The sequence below is a fragment of the Pocillopora verrucosa genome, chromosome 10, assembly GCF_036669915.1.
Source record: "Pocillopora verrucosa isolate sample1 chromosome 10, ASM3666991v2, whole genome shotgun sequence".
Lineage (NCBI taxonomy): Eukaryota > Metazoa > Cnidaria > Anthozoa > Scleractinia > Pocilloporidae > Pocillopora > Pocillopora verrucosa.
In genome coordinates, this window is record NC_089321.1 from 6243408 (window position 1) to 6270482 (window position 27075).

At 37.4% G+C, this 27075-nt stretch overlaps 4 protein-coding genes across 4 annotated transcripts; 1 reads left to right on the forward strand and 3 right to left on the reverse strand.

Moving 5' to 3' along the window:
* Window positions 1–4782: 4782 nt before the first annotated feature.
* On the reverse strand, window positions 4783–5097 carry LOC131768771 (putative uncharacterized protein DDB_G0289245). Its single transcript, XM_066173568.1, has one exon. The coding sequence runs from the start codon at window positions 5095–5097 to the stop codon at window positions 4783–4785; it is 315 nt and encodes a 104-aa protein (XP_066029665.1).
* Window positions 5098–7459: 2362 nt separating this feature from the next.
* On the reverse strand, window positions 7460–11505 carry LOC136284002 (axoneme-associated protein mst101(1)-like). Its single transcript, XM_066173694.1, has 4 exons — window positions 11450–11505; window positions 10639–10833; window positions 9148–9342; window positions 7460–7870 (listed from the first exon to the last, which is right to left on the reverse strand). Exons 2-4 carry the CDS (start codon window positions 10817–10819, stop codon window positions 7668–7670), a joined length of 579 nt encoding a protein of 192 aa, XP_066029791.1. The 5' UTR covers window positions 10820–10833; window positions 11450–11505; the 3' UTR covers window positions 7460–7667.
* A 1531-nt stretch (window positions 11506–13036) lies between these two features.
* On the reverse strand, window positions 13037–21328 carry LOC131768712 (cilia- and flagella- associated protein 210-like). Its single transcript, XM_059084441.2, has 16 exons — window positions 21261–21328; window positions 21132–21184; window positions 20875–21030; window positions 20355–20408; window positions 19831–19950; window positions 19250–19366; window positions 18317–18405; window positions 17678–17804; window positions 16992–17042; window positions 16699–16773; window positions 16444–16487; window positions 15726–15846; window positions 15150–15221; window positions 14410–14493; window positions 14062–14142; window positions 13037–13541 (listed from the first exon to the last, which is right to left on the reverse strand). Exons 1-16 carry the CDS (start codon window positions 21304–21306, stop codon window positions 13182–13184), a joined length of 1650 nt encoding a protein of 549 aa, XP_058940424.2. The 5' UTR covers window positions 21307–21328; the 3' UTR covers window positions 13037–13181.
* A 1198-nt stretch (window positions 21329–22526) lies between these two features.
* LOC131768746 (neuropeptide Y receptor type 1-like) lies at window positions 22527–24098 on the forward strand. Its single transcript, XM_066173707.1, has one exon. It carries the CDS (start codon window positions 22594–22596, stop codon window positions 23650–23652), a length of 1059 nt encoding a protein of 352 aa, XP_066029804.1. The 5' UTR covers window positions 22527–22593; the 3' UTR covers window positions 23653–24098.
* Window positions 24099–27075: the final 2977 nt, after the last annotated feature.

Consider the following 27075-nt stretch of genomic DNA (forward strand, 5'->3'; position numbering starts at 1 on the left):
AAGGACCAAACAAAGGTTTGTAAGCATGTCAAGCGCCATAATTTACGTTATTATGATGTGAGCGGAGACGAAAATTCTCACCGAGAAAACGAGAAAACGAAACAAAGCGAAAATTCAAGGAGTGGAGAGAAATGTTCTACTACGTCTCGTGTGGCTCCCTACACTTCTTTCGTGCTTTAGCCGCTCCCTGCGTGCTTTACAGCAGGACAGAACATAGTTAAGGCTTCTTTATTTGTCAAATAAACAGTCTATAATCTCTTGACAGGCATCGAATAATTTATTTGATTGTGGTCTCTCATAATAATGCTATGCTACTATAATATTATTCCTTTTCACCGCCCTGTGTTTGAGTATCCCGATGACGATCGCACTGGTGTGTTGAACATCTCAGCTTCGCCATTTTGTTTCTTTTTTAATTGATTCACAAATGTAACTTGATCAAAATTTATTTTTCCCCAGAAACAAATTATATATTATCCATCTGATTTATAGTTGTTTCGATGCAATATTAATAATACAAAGTTTAACCGCTGTGTTAATATTAAATGCTAAGTAGAGAAGAGCACGAACTTACCTGAAATAAATTGAGGTCTGCTGGGATGTGACTTTACTCTGAATTTCTGACGCTATCAGTCTGGTGTCTTTCTTGCTAAATGCAAGTGTTTTATACGTTTCTGAGTAAACATAACACCATCTTCTGTCAGTATGTCAGCAATATTTTTCCGAGCAAAGAGCCAATTAAAATCAGTGGCTTATTTTAGGGAGAACACCAGGCCCTAGGGGATTTTGTTTTCTTGGGTGCTTTTTACTTCCGGTTAAGTCCCTGTGGTCATGACCTTGTGCGTGTTTGTTAGGATTCTTTATAAAATAACTGATATCGCGTGCACCCTGATTGTTAAAATGCACCGTAAACTCCCACAAAATTGAAAAATATTGTGTTCTGCTTTAAGTGTATTTTGTAAAAACAATACACCGCACTTTCTATCGGCTAACCGTCGTTATAACCGAGATGATGTGATAACACTCAAAAATTGAGTTTGTCAATCGCTTGCCTCCGGTTTGTGATTACAAACTTCTATCGTCTTTTCCCAACAATCCACGTGGGATCTTACGCCGGTAAACCGTGGAAAGTGCCGTACATTGTTTACATAGCTATAGGAATTTTTTAGCATGTTGTAAATTAAACCGACCCTCAAAACAAATTTATAATTTTGGTCCTAACTCATGACAGGTGTCTTTGCTACTAGACGATTTTATGGGCTATGAAAATTCAATTCGGGAATTACTGGCTATAGAAGGAATCATCGGGAGACTTCGATTTCCATAAACTGAGAGAAGTTTGGCGTCACTCATCTTAGGAACTGAAAATATAGAGCTATGAATCCAAGCAAGTTTAAAGTACTTATGATTTCTCGTATAATTTATCAGTTTGCACTACAATTCCTGAATTAATCTTTAGGGGAAAAAGGCATACGATATCCGTATATTTTCCGATCATGATGGGTGTAGAATAATCATTACTCAGGGAAAGTCCCGCGGATATGATTTGAATGTGATCGACTGGGAATAGCCAACGGAAGTTAGAATTCCCCCGAGATCAAAGAGCATAACGAACTTCCTGTGTAAAATTATCAAAAAAGCTGAGTGTGGCATTTTTTTGTTTTCTTGCAATACTACAGAATTTTGGCTTATTCGCCCTGTCCTATACCATGTTATTACCGATTCTTTTTCGAAAAATTTGGCAATGTTCTGTTGTGTAGATGACACGTAAATGTCTATAATGTAGGAACGACGACTCCACAAAGGGGTAATTTTTTTTTTAAACTAATTAAAACAATCGAACGCAAGGGCAGAGATCAACAACGATCTAATTGTTCACCAGATAATAAAACAATCAAAAGAGCGTTTGTTTAAAAATATTTTGACAATTCTTAGTCACATCGTTCATTAATTTTTCTTCACTTCGTTTCAGTTCTTCCATTTCATTTATTAATTTAATTCCATGTTTCATCGGGTAAGAATGAGAGGGATGAAAAAGTAAAGAAAGAATTTTGAGAAATAAAAACAGCATCTGTAACCACAAAGGTAAATATTGAGGTTTCCAAATAAATAAATATCCGGCATATGCGCTAGTTATAAGTCAGTCTGCCGTTAGTACTTTTTTTTTCCTTTTTCCGGAAATATGCAACTTCTTGGATGAAATGTGTGTACCAGTTTTTTTTTCTTCAGCAGGAAGGACAATTGCAAGGAGAGAGACGCTGATGGACTAAAATAAGAGAGAGGTGTAAATATGTAGTTTGCTTTGGGATACGCCTGGAGATATTATGGAACAAGATAGCTACTTATAACTTGATACTTTGAAGGTCAAGTGTTGTTTATGTGCTTGTCTGAGTCAGAATTCTGTTTGTTTTTTGGCTCGTTTCTTGATCTTTTTAATCAATAAATGTATTTCAAAGGAATGGCGCAGCCCCCTTCAACCAATATAACTTTTTTTGTTAAAATATTGATGATAACAGAAGATCTATTAAAAATGGGTCTTTCATTCATTTGGCTTGTTTTCACTGACAGTTTGGATAGGAATTATAGCGAGAGAGAGAGACTTCTTTTCCATAAGCTGAATCAAGTTTCGCGCGGTCAGTGTTTAGTTCGAAGAGTCAGGCGATCACCCAGCATCCTTCATGGGAAAATATAAAAGCTGAAGTTACGCTGGTTTCACCCGACAATCAGGGAATTACGAACTCTCAGTTCAAAGCTAACGATAAAGATAATTGAGATGTTCTTCACGTTTTCACGGAGTGACTATACGTTTTGGCTGTTTTGCTTCATTTTATTCCTATTATAAACAAATTTAGAAAACTACATATGCAGTTGACTCGCTGAGACACGTTTCCTCACTCTGCGTTATGATTCTGACCTCCCAGTAGGTGAAAAAATAGATAATTGAAAGATTAAACATTTTAGAGGGATCTGAACGTCACGACTGGTGCACAAAGCTTGATTTGATTAAAATTTTTTTTTTAAGTTTGCAATTTGAAAATTATTTTGGTGAAATATGAATCAGTTCATCATTGTGATTATAACGCGCTTAACGAGGGCTAGTCGTTTTGCAGATAAACGTCGCTAATTTCAACTGATAGCTTGACTCTACAATCTATACCGACTCTATGTCTTGAGACAAACGAATTAATGTTCTCCGCAATTTTCCATTCTAGTTATTTCAGTGCATTCTTCCACTCTACGTACTTAGTTTTGGCTCACTGATGTGGACACTCATTTTCCTTGTCGCAAAAAAAGACTTAAAATATCAAGATTTATCTCCCTTAACTGTCACAATAACACGAGGCTATGGGCAGAATTACTTTATTACGGAGTTACTCACTGACGCTAGAATTGGTAAACTGTTGAATATATAGCTTGGCTAACACGCTTCTGCATGTTCTGACGGAAATTACAAGGGTAAGACAAACCTAGACATGGAACTAGTCATCCTTCACGTAAATTCAAATCGAAAACACCGCCAAAGGGTGACAGAAAGGACTGTAGAAAAGATTCGTATGTCTTTGGTTCCCTTAGACCCTCCGCCAGCGTTTTCTTCTGTAGAATAGTAAAATAAGGTCGACGAGTGTTTTACAAATACAAATTGTTTTCCGAGAAAATGACGTCAGCATAATTTATCAAGATTTTCTCGGAAAGAAGCAAAGATTGACGTGTGAGACAACACAGAAGCGAGAGGTCTCCGAGAGATGATTATGTCAGCGTTAATTATCGAGATAATCTCAGAAAGATACTTGGTTTGACCAGTGAGATGGCACAGAAGCAAGTAAGTGCGTAAACGAGTTATTGCCATGCTGATGTTTGCTCTGCCTTTAGTTTAACTTTCGTATTTTTAGTAAAAGAAATGAAACCGCATAACCCACCGACGCTAAAATCAGTCAACAACTGAATTTGTAGCTTGGCTGACATGCTTGTGAATATTCCGATGGAAAAGACAAACCCAGACATGGAACTAGTCATATCCTTCATGTAAATTCGAATCGAAAACACCGCAAAAAGAGACAGAAAGGATGCAATTGAAGAGGCAACGACGCTAAAATCAGTCAACAGTTAATATATAGCTTGGCTGACACGCTTCTGCATGTCTTGACGGGAATTACAAGGGTAAACCTAGACTTGGAACTAGTCATCCTTCGCGCAAATTCGAATCAAAAACACCGCAAAAAGGGACAGAAAGGGTGCAATTGAAGAGGGAACGAGGATCTGAGGATTTGAAACAAAGCGGGCTTACATACCAACAACACAGGCTTGCTGTGATGATGAGACGCGAATCTCTTGAATCTCGCTTTTACTAGAGAAATAATGATACTAATGATCAAAATAAGATGACGATAACAATAAAAACGATATTCCCGGGAGCTGACTCGATATTAAACTATGTAATACTGTGAATGCTCTGTGAAGTTCTAAGAAAAAATAGTGAGAACTACATGGCCTGGTGTTTCGAAGATATATAGATGAAAAAATCAAATTACCTTCACTCCCGGTTGGTACCATTTTATTTCATTTGCTTTCGATGTACTTCAATCAATTTCCTAAATCGTCAAACGAGTTTTCCTTCGACGCTCTAAAAACTGCCACTACTACTAGTAAATAATGCTTAATCAGCAAGAAATTCAAATCATAGTTTAATAACAACCCTCAAAAAACAAAGACCATCAAATGTCTCTCACAAATGATGATAAACGAAATCATGCTCCCTTTGAGTTTAAAAGCAGTTCCACAGGCTTAGTTGTTCTGGTTTTCCCGCTTGTCTGCAGTAGACTGAGCGCGCGATGAAAAGCCTTCTTTTGGAACACCACCGCCGTGCTCTTTTGCTTCTGAACTCTGAATCCTTGACGCCGCTTCTTTAGTCATCGGATTTTTGTTCTGGTTTTCCCGCTTATCTGCCGTAGACTGAGCGCGCGATGAAAAGCCTCCTTTTGGAACACCACCGCCGTGCTGTTTTGCTTCTGAACTCTGAATCCTTGACGCCGCTTCTTTAGTCATCGGATTTTTGGGCTGCGCGTTTTCTCCAGAGCTTTGACTTCCTTGCTTGTCCATGGTTCTTTAGTTCCCTTGCTTCTAAAGTCAAATTCATTTGTGGCGGTAAAAGAGAAAGAAATGAACGTCATGTAGTGATCGGTTTTACGATGAGTGCCTTTCGTGTGTACATCATTATTTGAGGCGGAAAGAAATAAGGATATCATGCAGTGGAATATGTAAATTCCAAAGCACTTTCAGGTCGATTCAACCTTTAGGGTTGTCTTAGGAAACGGCTCTGTGAGATCGATCTTCAGATAGTAAAAGGCTTTGCTCATTTTTATCTTAGTTGAGAAATATAAAACTATCAAAAGCACGCTAGATAAAAGAGTATTCGAAATCGAAGATTTCCTTTGAAATGTCCACATCCACGCGTTTCTCATCCATCCTGATATGCATTGTCAACAATACTAACATCGAATGAAACCTTCCTCCTGCTCTAAGATGTCTATTCTGTACCTGAGAGGCTGGATAGACAAACTTAACCAAGGATCCTCTAGATTTTTCATACGATTCAGTCAAGAAGAAGACACGACTTCATTTTCACCGTCAAAATCGCCGTGATCGACGGCGAGTGAAGGCTATCTTAAAGATTTTCATAAGATGCATTTCAAAGCGCTTTCGTTTTCGAAGAGACATGCGATCATTGTAAGTTAGTAAACTGAATTAACCTAAGATTGCGTATGTATTGCGAAAAAAGCTCGACGGCGCGTGATATCAAAAATTTGAACGGTTTATCACTTTGGAAGCTATCCTACCTATATACTAATGCATTCGGCGGCCTCTAGTTCTCCTTTCATTGGATTTGACTGCATTCTCGGGAGGAATGTTACGAACTGAAACTGCAAAAGCAAATGATTAAGGCAACTAAGTATTGACTTACGTTATGTGACTGTAGAAAAGACTTGTATGTCTTTGGTTTTCTCAGACCCTCCGCCAATGTTTTCCTCTGTAAGATGATAGAATATTGTTAACGAGTCTTTCACAAATACAAATTGTTTTCCGAGAAAATGACGTCAGCATAATTTATATGGGTTTTCTCGGAAAGAAGCTAAGATTGACATGTGAGACAAACAGAATCGAGAGGGTTTCGAAAAATGATTATGTCAGCGTAAATTATCGAGATAATCTCAGAAGATACTTGGTTTGACCAGTGAGATGACAAGAAGCGAGTGAGCGCGTATACGATTTATTGCTATACTGAGGTTTGCTCTGCCTTTCGTTTAACTTTCGTATTTTCAGTAAAAGAAATAAAACGGCTTTACCCGCCGACGCTAAATCAGTCAACAGTTGAATATATAGCTTGGCTGACACGCTTCTGCACGTCCTGACAAGAATTACCAGGGTAAGACAAACCAAGACATGGAACTAGTCAACCTTCACGTAAATTCGAATCGAAAGCACTGCAAAAAGTGGCAGAAAGGGTGCAATTGAAGAGGGAGCGAGGATCTGAGGATTTGAAACAAAGCGGGCTTAGATACCAACAGACGCGAATCTCTTGAATCTCGCTTTTTGCAGTAGAAATAATGATACTAATGGTCAAAATAAGATGACGATGACAATCAAAACAATATTCCTAGGAGTTGACTCGATCTGTAGAATGATAAAATATTGTTAACGAGTCTTCGACAAATACAAATTGTTTTCCGAGGAAATGACGTTAGCATAATTTATTTAGATTTTCTCGGAAAGATGCTTGGATTGACATGTGAGACAACACAGAAGCGAGAAAGTTCCGAGAAATGCTTATGTCAGCATATAATATCAAGATGATCTTGTAGAGATACCTGGTTTGATTGGTGAGATAACACGGAAGCGAGCGCGTAAACGATTTATTGCTATACTGGTGTTTGCTCTGCCTTTCGTTTAACTGGCGTATTTTCAATAAAAAAGAAACCTAAACTTAACATTTAGATAAAAATATTGCTCTCAGCAGAGTCAGTCCTAACTCTAGGAAGAGCCAAGCATGCTGCTTTGAACACGTGCGGGTACTTCTAAGAAATTCGTCCTTGCTAGGAAACAAACAGCCCAACGAGACATCCAAAACAAAGAAACATCAAGCTTACATTATTGATTAAGTTCCCTTTCTTTGTTCTTTTATTCCAACATAATTCATGCCATGTGACTTTCAATTGTTAGCAGGTTAAGACCAATTTATATCATATGTTTAACAGCTGTTGCTGAGTATCTACATATTTCTTTTTACGTTGGACTCCAAGAGCCGGTGCTGTGCTTGAGCATAACTCAATGAAGTAAAGATAGACTGAAAAGGACAATTAAAAGCAAATTTTGGGATGTGTTACTTGGCTCAGACGCAAAAAAAACGTTCATAAGATTCTCGTCGACATTATCTCCACTCTCGAGTAATTCTGAGAGGGTGAACTCCAGAGGGATTTACCGGAATAAGATTCACTCAATCATTCGGAAACTGATCTAACTTCCGTTTTATTAATAGTATATAAAAGTCCCTTAGCACTCAACTCTAAGAGTTGAGACACAGCTAAGACAATGGTCAAAGGAATTATAACACCAGTTTCGTAATCATTAATTGTTAATCGTTATATCATCATGGCTTGTTATCTGATTCAGGCTCATTTCCCTTCTTCGTCCTTCGCTGCTTCATTCTTGTCTGCCGCACGCTGAGCGCGGGGGGCAAAGGTTCCTTTTTCAACTTTACCGTCATTTTTTTTCGCTTCAGCGCTCTGAATACGTGCTGCTGCTTCTTTGTCCATCTCCGTCTTCGGTTTCCCTTCTAATTTCTTACCGCCTTTATCGTCCATTGTAGCAGTTTTCACTACGACAACAAAGAAACCGCTGTTTGTATCTTTTTTTCCGAAAACGCTATTCACAATTCCCACTCTGGTTCAGTTGGTAACAAGAATAGTTATTAAATGTTCATAACTTGCATATTTTCCTCAACGATTCAAAATGTGCGTTATTCGCTTCGCACAATACAAAGAATAAACCTTTGTTCACAAAATACGTTTCTGGTCTGTAGAATACTGAAATAGCGGGGTATACGTAATTACTAAAGGTGTCTATCTATTGAAGCCCTTTTCCTTACTTGTTTTCTTAGTGCAACCATGAAGTCTTAAATCACAGACGGTTTGCTTGGTAACTTTGCAGAACATTAACATCTTCTAGCCTGAATTAGTTTTAACCAATTTATACCCGATAGGAGATATGAATGTCCACCACCCTTGGACTTCTTTAAACAGTCGTATTTTGTTTTTTTTAAAATAAAGTTTGATAACTTTTCCAATTCCCCTTTTCAAATCATTAGTGCGGGACGGGTTTACAGACTGAATGTTTTAGCTTTGAAGAAGGTCTTGATATCAAGAATTTCATAAATATTTCACCTCATCTCTGTATATAGTACAAATAGGAGAGAGTTTATGCCCTCGGCAATTAAATATATTCAAATCTCTCTACTTGATGATGAAGTTTAAACGCCTAAGACGAACTTCTTTTCTTTCGTTTATCTTTTGAGACTTCCCTTCACTTTGACAAAGGGAACTTTGCTCTGATATCATGATTACTGTTACCTCGTGAAACATCGTGGTGTTGGGCACTATATTGAGTGCTTTGTGAAAATATTATCTAAAGATAACAAGAACCGTAATGCAATTTTCAGGGAGGGAGGGGCAGAAAACTTCTCTCATGAAATAATAACGTCTTATTGTCGAAGACTGGTGGAACTATAGATGAATGGGGAGTGGGGGTAGGGGGTTGAAGTGGGGGTGGGGGATAAGGGTGTGGGGTTGGGGGGTGGGGGAATGAGGAGTGGACGGGGTAGCAGGCGAGAAAAAATACACAACAGCGATCCGAACAAGCCATAAAGGAATGGTTGGGCCGGATCTATTATTTACAAGAATAAGATTCACTCAGTCATTCAGAAAATTGATTTAGCTTCCTATTTATTTATAGTATATGAAAGCCCCCTAGCACTCATCTCTGAGAGTTTAGACATAACTAAGACAATACTTAAAGGATTTATAACACCGGTTTCGTAATCATTAGTTGTTAATCATTATATCATCAGGGCTTGTTATCTGATGCAGGCTCATTTACCTTCTTTTTCCTCCGCTGCTTCATTCTTGTCTGCCGCACTCTGAGCGCGCGCGGCAAAGCCTCCTTTTTCAACTTTACCATCATTTTTTTTCGCTTCTGCGCTTTGAATACGTGCTGCTGCTTCTTTGTCCATCTCTGTCTTCGGTTTCCCTTCAGATTTCTGACCGCCTTTATCGTCCATTGTATTAGTTTTCACTACGATAACAAAGAAACCGCTTTTTGTAGCTTTTGTTCAGAAAACGATACTCACAACCCTCACTTTGATTTGGTTGGTAACAAGAATAGTTATTAAATGTTTATATTTGCACATTTTCCTCAACGATTCGAGATGTGCTTTATTCGCTTCGCACAATACAAAGAATAGACCTTTGTTCACAAAATACGTTACAAGTCTATAGAAAACTGAAATAGCGGGGTATACGTAAATACTGAAGATGTCTATCTATTGAAGTCCTTTTCCCTCTCACTTGTTTTCTTAGTGCAACCATGAAGTCTTAATTCACACACGGTTTGCTTGGTAACTTTGCAGAACATTAACATCCTCTAGTCTGAATTACCTTCAACCAATTTATACCCGATATGAGATATGAATGTCCACCACCCTTGGAATTCATTAAACAGTCGTATTTTGTTTTTTTTTAATAAAGTTTGATAACTTTTCAGAGTTTGATAACTTTTCCAATTCCCCTTTTCAGGTCATTAGTGCGGGACGGGTTTACAGACTGAATGTCTTAGCTTTGAAGAAGGTCTTGATATCAAGAATTTCATAAATATTTCACCTCATCTCTGTATATAGTACAAATAGGAGAGAGTTTATGCCCTCGGCAATTAAATATATTCAAATCTCTCTACTTGATAATGAAGTTTAAACGCCTAAGACGAACTTCTTTTCTTTCGTTTATCTTTTGAGACTTCCCATCACTTTGACAAAGGGAACTTCACTCTGATATCATGATTACTGTTACCTCGTGAAACATCGTGGTGTTGGACACTATATTGAGTGCTTTGTGAAAATATTATCTAAAGATAACAAGAACCGTAATGCAATTTTCAAGGAGGGAGGGGCGGACAACTTCTCTCATGAAATAATAACGTCTTATTGTCGAAAACTGGTAGAACTATAGATGAATGGGGAGTGGGGGTAGGGGGTTGAAGTGGGGGTGGGGGATAAGGGTGTGGGGTTGGGGGGTGGGGGAATGAGGAGTGGACGGGGTAGCAGGCGAGAAAAAATACACGACAGCCATCCGAACAAGCCATAAAGGAATGGTTGGGCCGGATCTATTATTTACAAGAATAAGATTCACTCAGTCATTCAGAAAATTGATTTAGCTTCCTATTTATTTATAGTATATGAAAGCCCCTTAGCACTCAACTCTGAGAGTTTAGACATAACTAAGACAATACTTAAAGGATTTATAACACCGGTTTCGTAATCATTAGTTGTTAATCATTATATCATCAGGGCTTGTTATCTGATGCAGGCTCATTTACCTTCTTTTTCCTCCGCTGCTTCATTCTTGTCTGCCGCACTCTGAGCGCGCGCGGCAAAGCCTCCTTTTTCAACTTTACCATCATTTTTTTTCGCTTCTGCGCTTTGAATACGTGCTGCTGCTTCTTTGTCCATCTCTGTCTTCGGTTTCCCTTCAGATTTCTGACCGCCTTTATCGTCCATTGTATCAGTTTTCACTACGATAACAAAGAAACCGCTTTTTGTAGCTTTTGCTCAGAAAACGTTACTCACAACCCCCACTTTGATTCGGTTGGTAACAAGAATAGTTATTAAATGTTTATATTTGCACATTTTCCTCAACGATTCGAGATGTGCTTTATTCACTTCGCACAATACAAAGAATTAACCTTTGTTCACAAAATACGTTACAAGTCTATAGAAAACTGAAATAGCGGGGTATACGTAAATACTGAAGATGTCTATCTATTGAAGCCCTTTTCCTTACTTGTTTTCTTAGTGCAACCATGAAGTCTTAAATCACAGACGGTTTGCTTGGTAATTTTAGCAGAACATTAACATCGGCTAGCTTGAATTATCTTCAACCAATTTCGTACCCGATAGGAGATTTTAATGTCTGCCACCCTTGGACTTCATTAAACTGTCGTATTTTGATAACTTCTCAGAGTTTGATAACTTTTCCAATTCCCCTTTTCAGGTCATTAGTGCGGAACGGTTTTACCGACTGAATGTTTTACCTTTAAAGAAGGTCTTGATACCAGCACAAAAAAATATTTCACCATATCTCTGTATATAGTACAAATAGGAGAGAGATATACATAGTATATAACTTACATTGAGCAGGAATCAAAAGCGCGAATTACTCCTTGCCAATTGCACGAATCTTCTTGCTTTGTCTTCTTTCGTAAACTGTTTACGAGCTATGTGATACCTAGGTATTTAAATAACACAGTCGATTCTCGGAAAAATCATGTCAGCATAAATTATGATAATGCTTTCTTGGAAACTTAACCCTTTCACCCTAAGATCAGTATGCATTTTCTCCGTAAAAAATTGTATATAACCGTATAAAACCGTATATATTTCCTGTTGTACTGACAAAGAGAATTTGTCTTCTCTCTGAAACTGTTTACGAGCCATGATACTCAGTTATTTAAAAAGCACAGTCGATTCTCAGAAAAACCGTGTCATTAAAAATCATGATAATGCTTTCGTGGAAACTTAATCTTTAACACCCTAAGATCAGTATACATTTCCTATAGCGCTGACAAAGAGAATTTGTTGAACAACCAACAGCTTCTTTAGTTGGTGGTTATTAAATTTACTCTCGACCTCAATGTTTGTTTTAGGGGGATACTGATAGGAGAAATTAGTTGCTGATCACTCTTAGGGGTTAGAGAGTCAAAGCTGTTTGTTTCAACCAGTAACTGATACCGGAAGAAGACTCAGGGGCGCTGGTGACTATTCAGTTTGCTAGTTTCCTCAACCGGAACTCTTGCTAGAATGCAACTAATGTTATGATATGCATGTTTACATAGCCGTGCATACATAGAAATACAGGCCATCATGGTTCAATCCGAGTCATCATTTAGCAGGATTAAGAAGTATTCCTTGATATTCCAATCGCGTGCGACGATTCTGCGTCAGAGGTAATTAGCCTTGGAGTTTATGCTCCCGGAAAATAAAATACATTAACGTCTCTCTACTTATTAACGAAATTTAAACGCCGAAGGCGAATTTCTTTTCTTTCGTTTATGTTTTGAGCCTTCCCTTCACTTTACTCTGATATCATGATTACTGTTACCCCATGAAACATCGTGGTGCTGAGCATTATATTGGGTGCTTTGCGAAAATGTTTTCTAAAGATAATAACAGTGCCTTGTTTTCTCAACCACTACTATTGTTTCCAATTTGATTTAATAAATTGTTTGGGTTTTGTCTGATATTTTGTCTCCAATCAGGAGGGAACGCATAAATAATGTTGTTCAATTCAAAATGCTTAATAGTCATTGGTTGTAATATTTCCTTCCACAAACGATTGTTTTTCAAAACGCGAGCATTTGCTTCACGCGACAACCGAAGTTAAAATTTACCATCTTTATTTTTCTATTTGCACTCTTTTCTTTGCCAGAATATTTTGTCGTGTTTCTGATCTCTGAATAAAAAATCCTATGATGTCATTAATAACAGTCAACGTCAGCCACCGTACTTAACAGCGACTCAGAGAAGAAAGAGCCTTTTCATTCTGTCTTTGGCTTGAGGTCCGATAAATAAATGCCTGAGACGATTTTACCACTAATATCACCACCTCTACCTTAATTTATGGATCAATCAATAAATTCCAAATACTAAGTTGGTTTAATTAAGGAAACTGGGATCGACATGTAAACATCCTCTCCATCATAAGCTGGAAACCTAAAAGTCTTTTGTAACTTGTTTATTTCCAACCAGTGTATGACACTTCATGAAATCCAGTCATTCTGAAAATTCTGTGGGCAAGAGTTTATTTCCGAGACACGCAAGAAAGTCTATTTACAAGTAAAAATTCATCGCGCTTTAAGGCAATTCACCAGGTAAACCCTAAGCGCTTCCTACTATCGCCAGGATTGCCGTAAATTTTCGTGTGTGAGCCTTTCACTGTTCCATCGGAGTAATTTGGCAACTGCACCCCTGAAGCATCCCCCACAAGGTAGCTTGGTCGAAGCCCTCGTTTGCCTTCAAATTTGGGCCCACGACCTCCTCCGGGCCCTTCTTGCGCGGCCTTCATGAGTGGGTAAGGATTACGGCCATTGTTTCTAGCCTCAGTAATGACCTTGTTAGCATACTCTTGGAATTGAATCTCCTCCTCTCTGAGAAGCTCCCCGTTGCGTTTGTCTAAGTCTAGTTCCGCTTCCTTGGCTTGTTGTTCTCGCTCCTTCACTTCGGCCTGGCGACAAAAAGAAAGAAGCTTTTAATATTTCAACGAATAAAACTCGTTACAATGCGGAATAAATCAGTATTTCTTGCCGTTTATACGGAAAACGCGAAACTCCCTGCCGGAAAAATAAATCGATTCGCGTCCATCCGCAACAAGGAGTTTGTTTTGTTAGTAGCTAGTTGGTACTTTTTTTTTATTATTTTTTTTTATTGGCCCCTGATTGCAGTTACACACTTTTCGTGGTCCCCTCAGGGTATTATTGGATATTAGAGTACCTAGTAAGTCACCTTGCTTTACAAAAACACCGTAAGATAGGTTTTGGTTAGTCATCGTGGTAAATAACACTTTCAAAAGAGAAATGTAATGCATACTGCTAGTCTTACCGCAGTCGCAACGTTGTGATCCACATATGAAGTGATTAAATCGTGAAACAAACGATTGCATTTCAAAAACACCGTGTTTCTAACTATCTCATTGGCTAAACAATTCTGATTAATATGTAACAAAGAATCGATACTTAAGTACTCACAATCTGTTGCGTTTGAAGTTCTTTGAGTTTCTTGCATTCGGACAGCTGTTCCAGACGTTTTTCTTCTTGTTTCATGTGGAACTACAAGGTAACAACAGAAAAGATCAACTGATATCACATTTGTATAAAATAAATGTCAAGATAACAAGGGGAATAAAAATTAACAATCCCGTGCTAAAAGAGGTAGACTAATCCTTCTCGACTTGAAAACGAAAACCCCTGAATATTCAACACGGGAAATATATACTAGCAGCCAGCTACAAAGTTACTTTTCAATAGCGAGTTGTCACAACCAATAACGCGATATATAAAACTATGCAATGCTGATCATGGAAATACTATACTTACCAGTTTATCAGATTTCACTCTGTTGCGGAGTATTTCACGATCTTTTTTGGCTTCCTCCATGGCCCGGCGTTCATTTTCTTTCATCTGGAACATGTGAAGAATGCGTGATGTTAGGAAATAACTTGAGCAGTTAGGTACCAAGAAAAAACCGAATTCTTCACAGGAACTGCTCTCAAGTGCAAAAACGCAGCAAGCAAGTTATCTCGCGGTATGTATTGTACTGTGTTGTGTTATGCGTAAGAAATGTAGGAAATACTTTTATGGGGTCGTGCTCATTCTTTTGTTTCCAAAATTATTTCAACTAACGAACAAGAATCATACGAGAATAAACGGTTTAATCGCCATCGAAAGCTGTTTCAGTGACTCCCTTTCCAGACCTTTTGAAATGGTACCCTATACTTCTGGGAAAGATTCGATCACCTACAAGTTCATTTTGAACTAATTTGCCTTTCCACGCGTCAAGAGGAACATTGAAACTTTCCTCACGTTTATACCAAATCTAGACGATCATCATCTTCATTAATTTAAATAAAACACAATTTGATATTATAAACAATAATTTTTGAAAAGCTCAAATCACGTTTCACGGGATAATTCGTGGCATCAATCAAGCTTCATATAAAAAAAAAAATAATAAAGAAAAATAATTATTGTATAACGTCCTTACACAAAATCGCTACATCACAACTATAGCGCCTTGTGTAGGATATACAGTCTAACACGCTAAGTTTTAAGATTACCATGTAGATCCTTTGATCGTGAATCTCCTTTTTGGCCTTCATATCAGACTCGTATTTTTGTCTCTCTTCCTCCTAGCAAAATAGAATAATAAAAATACTCATTAATTTACAGCTAGCAGACAACGATCGTTTCCAAATTTTTAAAATCTTTTCTTATTTCGCTTTCAATTTAAAATTTTATTCATTATTGTTAAACAAAAAACAAAACAAAACAAAACAATCACAGCTGCTAATTCGAACACAGATTAATACCATCCTCAGCCAAATAAGGGCTCACAGTAAAAACAAGAAAACTGCTGAGGCTAGGGAAAACGCGAGTGACTGAGTCCAATCGGTGAAGAGCCTGGCGCTAGTTTTCTGAACCAATCACAAGGCGAAATAAAGCAAAACCAAACCAACCTCGGCATACTTTATACATCAGCCAATCAGAAGAAAGGAATATTTTAAAAGGAAATCGGCAAAAAAATAGCGCATACGAATGTGAAATTGGCTCCAGCGCAATTGTTTCAGTTTCGTTCCCTCAGCGCACGCTTGAAGACTACTTTATTGTTAAATCGAAAATTGTTGTTATTATACCTCGCGCTTCCTTTCCCTTTCTGCCACAGTCTTCGCTATTCTGTCGTCTTCATCATCTACTTGCTGCTGCATCTGGTTGGCCAGCTTCTTTCTCATTCTCTCCGTGTGATCCTGGAAGGCTCTGTAAACAAACATAAAGAATTTTGAGAAACTGCGGGAAGATGCAGCGAGCACAATTTTCAGTTAATGCGACTGGTTAAATAAAAATTTCGACTCATACAGTAATTTTTCTTCGATTTTCAACATCTAGAGGACCCCCCATGAGCTAACCTTAAGCGAGGTACAAATGTAAAAACTAACAGTGTGAATGTGTTTTGACCTGTGCTTGCTAAACAGACGAGTGATTGATCAACAACAACCATTATAACATAGCTAGTAAATTTGTCTAGTCAAATTCAATTTCGCGAGCGTGCTTCATATTCCTATTGTGCACGCTCATGACGTCAACAAACATCCCTCAAACATGAAAATGTTATAAATCAATTGGCTCATACGTCAGCTATGCGTTCATCGAGATATGAAGCGCGCGGAAAGTTTGGAGAGCACGAAAGATGCGTAAGAGTTGCTCGAGGCGTAGCAATTCCCCAAAAAACAAATGAACCAATTGTTAACTGATAAATGGCATACTAAATACAGGAATTTTTGTGTTCATCTTTTTAGACCGAGAACAAATTCCGTACAACTGCTAAAATTTTACACTGTACATACTATACATTACCTGAACAGTTCACTTTCTTTCTCTTTACGCATCCTTGCCATTTTCTACAGTTTAAAAAGACGAGAAACAATACATTAACAAAACACAGCAACACCGAGGATACTTCCCTCCTCAACTTAAAGTTGACGACGGCATGTATTTTGAAAAGCTGATGTTTGGAGCGTTACAACACTCGAAGGGTGCTACTTTTTTTAAAACAAAACATAGAACAAGAAACAAAGGTAAATTCTGAGCTTCTCATTAAGGCTTAAGTACCTTTTTGGCTTGAGCAAATTGTCGAATTTCTTCTTCTTCGTCTTCGGCTTTTTTCTGCTCTGACTGACGCCTAACCTGGTAAAGCACAAACAAAAGAAATTGCTTACATATGTACGTGTCCCTTTCAATGGAGTGTTTAGAAAAAGCCTTAAGGTATTAACAATGATCTCAGCTCTCATAAATTTAATTCCTATTGAAACAGCCATGATGCTTTGCTGAATATCCAAAACTATTATTACACTGCAGTCACCTTTTAAACACGCACAGCCTTAATTTTATCAAGTTAAACATACTTCTCTATCAGCCAGCTGCCTCTGATGTTCTTCCATAATCTCCTTTTTATCCTTAAATTCAAAGAAATAAAACAATGATATTGTATTTGAAAAAAGAGGTAATTATTCCACTTAGCCAGATCTGTTCTGAGTAGAGTTCTTTTAAAATACATTCTCGAAAGGTGTCAAAATTACTTTCCCAAGCAACACTTGTCTGGTACATATAGCTACATGCATGCAGGCTGAAAACCAAAACTAGATTTACAATGTACATGCACATGTAACTGCAACTCTCAATCGACAACTTTTACTGAGATACATGTAACTCTTATAAATGGCAATACAGTACAACATGGAATCTTTTGATTGGATTCCAAAGGCCCATCAACAGATGAGAAAAACATTTTGTTGTGCACTGGTACACATACAGTACCTGTACACATTTCTTGCAACATATAGATATTTAATTTGCAATGCATGTATTTAACCCCTTAACTCCCATGATGTGTTTGTCAATTCTCCTCTTTAGCTGATATACAATCCCTTGTAAATTAGTTACAAGAATTTGGTCCTACATGTAGATCAACATAACAACTTCTTCCCAATAAGTTCTAGCATTCTCATTACTTTTTTGCTGGATGATGTTTAAAAATTGTAGGGAGAGTTTACATGTTAGTCACTAATGGGAGTTTAAGGGTTAAACAAACCTTTCGTCTCTGTTCTTCAATGGTCTTCTTTGCTGCCATGTACATGTCAACTTGTTGCTTAATATTCTCTCCCTCCTCTATGTCAACTTGTTTTGCTTTTTTCCCTTCTTCAATGTGATCAAGAATTCTAGAAAGAAAGGCATGTGAAATTAACATCTTGTAAACTAGTCAAGTATTTGTCTCACATTATGCTGATTAACAATTATAAATTACTTAATTAATAAAAATGACATTAGTTTGAAAAACATTAACTAGTAAGCCAAACATAAAAGATTTGAAACACAACATTTAAGCTGATGTAAACTTTACAAAGACAAGTTATTCATAATTCTTCCAAAGATGCTTGTTATTTGGGTGGTGGCTGTTTCATGTGCAGTGTATAAATACTTGTAATAGATATGAATCACTGTACATAGTGAGGATCAAGACATACTAACAGTGTACAGTACTCTGTACACATTGATGAAACATTGTTTGGAATATCTTAAAATAGTTTTTGACACTTTTAGAACTGTGATTTATTCTATAATATAGCAGGAATTTTAGAATCTGCACTTTCTATTGAATAAGAGAATTTTTAGTTTCTATGAAGTAATCTATAATTATCCTCAGTAAACTAACATTTGTAAAGTTACTTACTGAAGGTTTTGGAAATCTGCTACTGCTTTTCTCTCATTGTATCTCCTTAAAGCCCTCTTTTGGTCTTCCATAATGGCTTCCTCACGTTGCTGTAAGTGGATGAAGAAGGAAGAAAAGGAAAAAAACCTGTGTTAAACCCAAAGCAGGCTTCAAAATAAATTGACCAAACATACACTGTACAAAAAATGCCTGTAATTAAAAAAGGAAAAAAAATAAACAGCAATGCTCATTGTACATCTTGTAATGTTACTAATAAGGAATGAGTGGAGTCCAATTTAGTCTGTAATCATACGAGTGATTAATAAAATTGGACGACCACCAAGCGGGAGTCCAATTTGTGTGATTACAGACAGAATTGGACAACAAGAAATCCTGTTACCAATTAATCATAACCATTTCAATTCCCCAAAAAAACAAATACACCTGACAATGTATCTAGCTAAAAATTCCTCCATTTTGTAAATTGCCTAGTTTTTCTTTGGATAAGTGGTTGTTGCTATGGTTATTGTAATTAATTCTATGATTGGTGGAATTAGCTGAGTGGACTTAGCATGATTGGCTACTTGAACTGTCCGATTACAGGTGTCAGATTACAGCCAACTGTCAGATTACACTGTCTGATTATAACTGTACAGAGTGATTAGTGATATATAAAGCAGCTGATGTACCAATCACATGTGAGGAAATTGTAAAGGTTATGATTAACCAAGTGAAGATACAAGAACTTTCCCCAATATTTTCATTAACAGGCTATAGACTTAAATTACATCTAAAGGATAAATGTTGTACTTGTGCAGTTGTATACATTTAATCAAACACTTAAATTCACACCACAAAATCATTAGGACAACAGGTACAGTTTATTCTGAGGGTTTATCACAAATTTTTCGGCACACGCAGACCTTTGTGAAAATATTATCCCCCATGACTTACCCTCTGCTGAAGTCTTAAAAGATGATCCTCTCTAATCTTATCAGCATTAAGCTGGCCATTTTTCATATCAATCTGGGCATCTCTCTCTTTAAGAACCTCTGTTAGAAGGAGGGCACCCTATTAGGAGGGGAACCACAAAAGAAAAAAAAACTTTAGAACAAATAAAGTATCAGCCAGGGCAACAACCCAGAATAATGAAAATTTGGTGCCCAGCATTGGCTCACTCAAAACAATCAGGGATTGAAAATAGAACAAGCATGTACTTTATATAGAAGTCTTGCAACGGTATTGATCTAGTTAAGCAAACTTCTTAACAATTATTATATTTGACACTAGCAGATTAAGCTATGAAACATCTCTCCAGTTCAAGACCCCATTTAAATTAAAGGAGGTGTGCACCATATCCAAGGTATTCGAAAGCATACATACATGTATATAAAAACATGGTTCTTGAGAGCAGGAAAATGAAAACTTCCTGAAACAGGTTATTCATATGTTTGTATGCTGGCCCAATGAATTTGTGTCTCAATTATGTTATAAAGAAGGTTTTTCTGCAGCATCTGACATATGACATTTCTTACATGGAATGTCTTCACTCTGTCAGTCTGATAATATTGCAAAGTCTTTGCTCTCTCAATGGCTTCCTTTCTCTTTTGGGCCTGATGTTTTGCTTCTTCTTTGTCAATCTTGACTTTTTCCTCCTGCCAAAGGAAAAAATCTGTAATGAGGCTGAGGTCCTCTTCATTTCTCTCAACTTCATAGTTAACAGCTTTGCACTAACTGATTTACACAGTGTGCGAACAGTATCATATAGTATTCTCTTACATTTGCTGCATTTACAACACACAGGGGCAAAATTACTAAATGGTGACTGACTGAGACAGAGGGAGTTTTTTTCTTAATCACGAGGGCACTATAGGTGATCAAGAGGGCGTGATTACTTGGTAATGATTAAGCACAAGCCTTTTTCTTGTTTAAGCAACAATTTATTGATTTCAAAATTTTCCCAAAAATTTCCCAAGTCACTAAAGCAACTCAGGCAATTTTGGGAAAACTTTGAAAACAGGCGATTATTACACCTAATATTTAATTCTGTTTATCTCACCTCCTCCTTTTCTTCTCGTAATTGTCGTGCTTGTAGCTTCTTCAGTCTCTGACCCTGTAATAATTAGCCAATTTATATTTAGACATCACCGAAATGCAGTCTTCGTACCACCTTTTTATCGGTAAGTTTTGAAAGGGAATGATCGTTAAACGAGATTCTTGTGCATCTACGTGCATGTTAAATAAGTCGATTTAGTGGAAATCTACATGTATATGTTGCAATGGAGTTTGTGTTATTTATGGCAAAATATCCACGAATACTGGCTATAAAAAGAGCATTATATCCTCTTTCAAAGTATAATAAGTATGCTCAGAAGTACGGCGTGAAGTCTAGTAAAGAAGCATGAACATTCCCCTCGGAAAAATGTCGTTTGGTGATTACGTGAACATAGCAACATAACATAATCGTGACCATCACCTCAAATCTGTGTTTACACGCACACAAACAACTAAACTTCACTTACCCTGAATAAAGCTTTTATTGGGAAAATGAAAATTATGATAGAGAATTAAAACCGTACCTCTATGGTATTTTCCCAGTGTTTTACTGATTCTTTAGAAATGGCGTGGAGGTCCTCTCTTTCTTTCCTCTTCGCTTCCAGTCGCATTTGCTCCTCGTTATATCGCGAAAGGCTGTTCTGGATGCGCCTCCACGAATCGGGCTGGAGAACTGTTACCTATAATTACAAAGTTGCACAATTTTTCTCCCATGTACTGTTATAGGCCGACGCTAAAGTTCGGGGAAAGTATCTCAAAATTATAATGAAAACACACTCACCTCACGCGGGTCAACTCCTTCAGGAATGACGCTGACTTTCGCACCACCAAATTCTATATAGTTGAAAGATATAACACATGTTAAGTCACAAATTCAGTACAGGAATACGAGCTAGCTTCGAGAAATTACCTCTTGTTTGACCCTCTCGCCGACCATGCATGATTCTCGACGCCATCTTGCTCGAAATTGTTCCTTCGGTTGTGGTCCCTGAGTTTGCTAACCGTTGCCAAGTCAACGATTGTTGGCAAATATGAGACTGGGCCGAGAACGCGTATTTCGGGAAGACCTTGGCCTGGCGGCGAGTTTACAAATTTTGGAATAATTTTAATTTTTTTCCTTAAAATGCGGTTAGCACGATCACAATTTATATGTATATTAGACAGGTTTATATATTGCATGGCGACATATGGCGATAAGATCGGTTTACTCCGGCTGTTTAAATAACTAATCAATTTTCTTCATTTTTTTGAATAAACATGCCCAAAAAAAAAACAAAAACAAAAAACAATGATAATGATGAAGAAGTTTTTGTTGTAACGTTCGATGAAATGAAACTTATGTGCTTTATCTAGATCGAAATGTCTGCATGATGCAACAGGGGTAAAAATCAGTGACAATCCCCAAAAAAATCGGAAAGGTTTCGCCCATCATTCTTTTTTATATTGATTGGCTGAGCTCGAGGAAATATACTTTTAATCATAGATAAATTCTTTTCATCGGTTTTCTTTATTCTTCCTTCCACTAGAATATTTTTATTTGAAGACAAACCAAGTTTCACGGGCAATGAGTTCGTGACAAATGCTGGCTAATTACCGACAGTTTGCAGCTTGTAAAAACAAAGTGACAACCGCTTTTAAAGAAATCAATACGTGGCCATTATGCTACATGAATATATACACCAGCTAATTTGTCGAGTTGCCAGAAAACTTAACGCATTTGGAATAGACTCATTAGTTTCTGGAGATATACCTTTGTTCTCCATCAGGGAAAGTGAAACTCCGTCCGTTATCAATTAAAAATTGGCGAAATAATACAAACCGCCGTAACGTATTCTTAAAATCTGATGTTTTGAGACCTGGCGTAATACATGATCAAAAGAAAATTATTTTCTCTTGATTTTAAAAAATACACCAGCTGTATTAATTGAAAAAATACCTTTTTTCACGGAGGTGCTGTAAAACTTTTGAAAATTTAACGATGTCATTTTTTCATTATTTACTTTCAAACAAATTTTAGCTTTAGGAGCTTGTAAGGTAAGAAATTCAGTTGTGTCCGCTGTTTGGACACCTGCCCTCATTTACAGTTCCATCGAGTTGTACATTATTAATTTTCGTGCGCAGCACAATCATAGATCATGAATATTCCACCCTAACGTTACAAACCCAAATCTTTTCTGCACAACTGCCAGAGAGAGAGAAGCTTGCTTAGGCTGCTATAGAACTCTATAATATTGAATCACAAGATGTCTATAAACTTAAACACATCGATGAATGGAACACACCTGCTCGTACTCTGCTTCAATCCTATAGCGAAAAAAGTCTCGCTAACACTGGCTTACTGCGGGATTTTCGTTTTCTCATTGGCGGGAAATAGTTCCATAGCCATTATCGTGTTCAAGTCTCGAGCAATGAGGAAACCCATTAACTTTTTAATCGTAAACATGGCCATGTCTGATCTGCTTTATGCGATTTTCGTAGTTCCGCCAAACCTGGTAGGGGTGTACGCCGAAACCTGGCTCGTGGTTGGACTATTCGGCGAGGTTTCATGCAAGCTAGTCGAGTTCTTGATTTACGTTTCTGCCTCTGTGTCAGTTCAGAGCTTGGTTCTTATAGCAGTGGATCGATTTGGAGCTGTGGTATTTCCTCTTCGACCTCCACTCATGACTTCAAAGTTGTGCTCTTTCTTTATTGTTACTACTTGGATCATCTCACTCGGTATCTACTCCCCTTATTTTCTTGGGAGCCACCTGGTTATGAATCGTCATGGCAAACTCATTTGTGCGACTCTTTTTAGTGAGGTCTTAAACGAAGTTTTCGTGTCCTTTACTTACGAAACGGTAGTTCTGATCCTTTTCCGCTGTATTCCTTTGGTTTTGATAGCTATAGTATACATAGTTATCTATTTCAAACTCAGACGACAGAATGTGCCCGGCGAAAGATCCATCAACGGTGGTGATCAACACAGAAAGAGAGAAAGAAAAGTACTAAAGATGTCCGTTGCTATCGTGCTGGCGTTTGCAATATGTCTGTTGCCCTTGAGTATCTTCAGAATTATCGTAAATTACGTACAGATCGTACCTTCTTGCGGGTGGCATCGCTTCCTCCTCGCTAGCTACCTTTTGGCTCTTTCAAACAGTGCTGTGAACCCTTGCATTTGTTTCGTTTTTAGTGGAAATTATCGTCAAGGGCTAAAGAACCTGGTCAGCTGCTTTTCCACAGAATTGAGGGCTAATCAAGTCCCGTGCAATCAAGTAGAACCTGCCACAACTATTGAATTAAGATTTTTTAGCCGCACCTCGTGAGGAAGGAGAATAGGCTGAAGAAGAAGAAGAAGAAGAAGAAGAAGAAGAAGGAGGAGGAGGAGGCAGAATTTTACGGGAAATTAAGTTTTGAATTTCCTTGTATAGCTTATCGCGTTCTTCTACTTCAAAAAAGAGAAACGTTTGCTTTTTTTAAATCAAATAGATTTGAAGATGTTTGTAGAGGCAGGAGTGCCAGAAATATATTCTTGAGCCTTCGAGTTAATTAAGTTTCTCAGAGGTTGGCACAACGTCAACTCCTCACCCTGAGGTGCACATTTTAAACAAAACAACCAGCTTGTTTATACCCCTACCAGCTGGAATTTTGGCAAATATCCATGCTTTATTTGATGTATTTGTTTGCGCATTTACATTCTCCACAATAAGCAAAGTGGACTGAGAAGCCCCGGTGGGAAGGGGAGAGGACAACTGTGAGAAAGGTGCCAATATTCAGCAACGACACAGTCAACAGTCATTTATAACGGATATTAACTTTCTTTTTAGGGCTTTTTATTTATTTATTCATTTGTTTATTTATGGTTTTTTTGGCATAAAACATATCGCAGCTGTGTTGATGTGCGATTTTTATTCTGAGTTCCATAAAATGGGGATGACCCATTAAATTAACGTAGAGGTAGAAATTAGTGGATAGGTTAAAACAAGAGAATATGAACCAAGAGAATTTATCCCCATGACCCATGATATTCTTTTGGTTACTTTGGCTTATACTTATGAAAAAATCATACCTTGAGATGTTAATACTGAGGATCCGGGAAAGCCTTAAATTGTTACAATTTCCGAGAACGAAATATTCATAAGACTCGATTTCAAATGTATCTGGTTTGCTTCCAAATCAAAAAACGCTCGGGCCGGAGTGCTTTTAATTGATTGGGTCCTGCAATGATTACTTTACCTCAGTGCTGATGCAGCCTGAGAGCTAACATACATTTTAAGAGGTTCGTCCACTGAGCATCTCTTGATTAACAAAAGGAGACTCCAGATTACCCGCAGAGATATCAGCCTCTCTCAAATATGGTGCCACGTCGTTGAAAGAGTCATTATACGAGTGATAACCACGTTCTACGTAATATCCTCACCGGGTCAGAGAAGGAAATGTCTCCCACAAACATTAAAGTGACGCTTCCTAAAAGTGAAGGGAACGCAAATGTTATGGAACTTTCGTAAAATTCCAGTGATAATTAATGAAAGTAACTTTCAATTGATCATCAAAAGTAATTTGAAATTGCTTGTTTTTGCCTTACTTCGATCTGTGACTGATCTAGAAAATTCTCACAACTCTCTGGTCACCCGCGTTTTACCCAGCTGTGGGCTGCTAAAACTTTTAGGGCGACGCGACATAATGAAAATTTGATAAACTAATAAATGTTTTATTTACTGAGCCTTTGAAGGCGGTTGTTAACTCTGGTATATAATAAGGATGAAATCCGTAGGTCGCCGTTTCGAGCCTGAATGTTCTTGAATCAAACTGAATCATTTGCGCGGGAGAATGGCTGAAACGCTCGCTATTCTATAAGACCAACTGCATGAGGGAACGTTTTCTGACATTTTTTAAGCGAGCAAAATCGTAAATCAATATTTGTGGAATTTTTTTTGCCTCTGACACAAAGAAACATGTAAATATTTCAAGTGATTATGTTTCTTCTGTTAAGAGGAACGTACACCTTAACGACGCTTGTAATGTCAAAGAATGGAAAACTGTCCCTTGGAAAAATATATCGAGTGATTGGTTCATTTAGTAGTCTCACCTTTATTTGCGTTAACTGCATATGACCCAGATATCAAGAAACAAATGGCTATTACGTTCATGACGAAGCCAGAGACCATGCTCTGGTATGTTGAAATCATCGCTTTCATTGTGTCTTTAACAGAATGCTCCAGTATGACTGGTCCTTATCAGTCTTTGTTTGTAGTTTAATTGGGTGTTCCGTGTTCAAACTGTCCGATCTCGACCGTTTGATTGCGAACACTTGTAGTCGGACAGATCAAGCTGGAAAAGTAGGCAGCCAATCAAAATTAAGCCTTTTAGCAATCAGCTAATCAAACTTAACTACTTAGCTAACGCTAGCCAATCACGATGAAGGAAATTTTTTCAATTTGAAATGCAACCGCAGATGGAGAGGTCCACATTAAATACAAAAATGCATCAATAAGAAGCATTTGCTCTTATTAATTTAATTTTCATTCCTGAGTTTCTCACATTTTCTAATTTACTCAATTAATTTGTGTCGTACATTTAAGGTTTAATCATAACCATTGCAATTTCCTATATTGTTCTAGATGTATTTTTTTTGGAAATTGTAATGGTTATGATTAATTGGTAACAGGACTTCGTGTCGTCCAATTCTGTCTGTAATTAACAATTCTATCTGTGATTAACAAATCGGACTCCCGCTTCGCGGTCTTCCGATTTTCTTGATCACTTGTATGATTAAAGACCGATTCGACTCCACTCAATCCTATTAAAATTTTGAATTGTAGTCTAATCAATCCAAAAAAGTGGCACACGCGGCGCAGCGCAACCTCGTGTGCCACTGATGTTCTTACCACATTTTGACGTCCTCTGTGATCTATTACTGAACAGACGCACGGCAACTTGGAATCTATTTGTTTTATATAATAAAGAATTAAAATAAACGGAAAAAAAGTTTTAATGATGACTTCATCTGTACGTCTGTCCTCCAATAGATCATAAGTGAGAACCAATCAGAACGCGTGCATAACTGAGCTTATTATACAAAACTGTATAGATAAACTATCGGTGGACACATCGGCTTTCGATGGATACATCAACCACAGCTATCTGTAGCATGCATGATCCACCCATATGAATAATAAAAATTTTACCGTATCACGACGAGAAAATTTAGAAGAGATTTTGAAAATTATTTTTAATTTGCATTTACACTTAATTTACTCATAAGGCTAGACTCGCTGATGATTTAGTTGGTTCATAAAATTGCAGATCATCAAATTCTTTTGCAGGAATCCTTTAGATTGTGTATTGTAAACGCAGAATTCGGGACAATCACTTAAGTGTTTCATATTAGCTATAGGATTCAAGATTTCCGGAAAAAACGTCCGATGCTTAAAAAAATTATTGATTAGCTTAATTGTGATACCATCTCTAATGGTACCAGATCTCTTTAGACGATGGATTCGAAGTAGAAACATGAATAACTTTATTTCAGGACTCCATTTCTCACACGGTCCAAAATTTGTTGATTTCACTATCATAGTTTGCAGAGAAAGGTTGCCAAAATTAATGTACAAAGTGTTAATACACGTGCTGTAAATGTGCTATAGTTCCTGCGAATTAAACTTTTCATCTCTTTATGTTTTGTTACCATTGCATGGTTTTATTGAAGTTTCTGTTTCTCTTTGTGCGTATTTTCCATTTTGTTTGTA

Bases quoted from the DNA above. Each gene is read 5' to 3' on its own strand.
- LOC131768771 (XM_066173568.1), bottom strand. From the start codon at position 5,097: ATGGACAAGCAAGGAAGTCAAAGCTCTGGAGAAAACGCGCAGCCCAAA.
- LOC136284002 (XM_066173694.1), bottom strand. From the start codon at position 10,819: ATGGACGATAAAGGCGGTCAGAAATCTGAAGGGAAACCGAAGACAGAG. The intron at 9,343-10,638 runs GTAAATGAGCCT...TTGTTATCGTAG, and splicing joins AGCAGCGGAGGAAAAAGAAG to TGAAAACTAATACAATGGAC. The intron at 7,871-9,147 runs GTAAATGAGCCT...TTGTTGTCGTAG, and splicing joins AGCAGCGGAGGAAAAAGAAG to TGAAAACTGCTACAATGGAC.
- LOC131768712 (XM_059084441.2), bottom strand. From the start codon at position 21,306: ATGGCGTCGAGAATCATGCATGGTCGGCGAGAGGGTCAAACAAGAG. The intron at 20,409-20,874 runs GTACGGTTTTAA...TAATTATTACAG, and splicing joins ACTGGGAAAATACCATAGAG to GGTCAGAGACTGAAGAAGCT. The intron at 17,043-17,677 runs GTTTGTTTAACC...TTTGAATTTAAG, and splicing joins TTGAAGAACAGAGACGAAAG to GATAAAAAGGAGATTATGGA.
- LOC131768746 (XM_066173707.1), top strand. From the start codon at position 22,594: ATGTCTATAAACTTAAACACATCGATGAATGGAACACACCTGCTCGTA.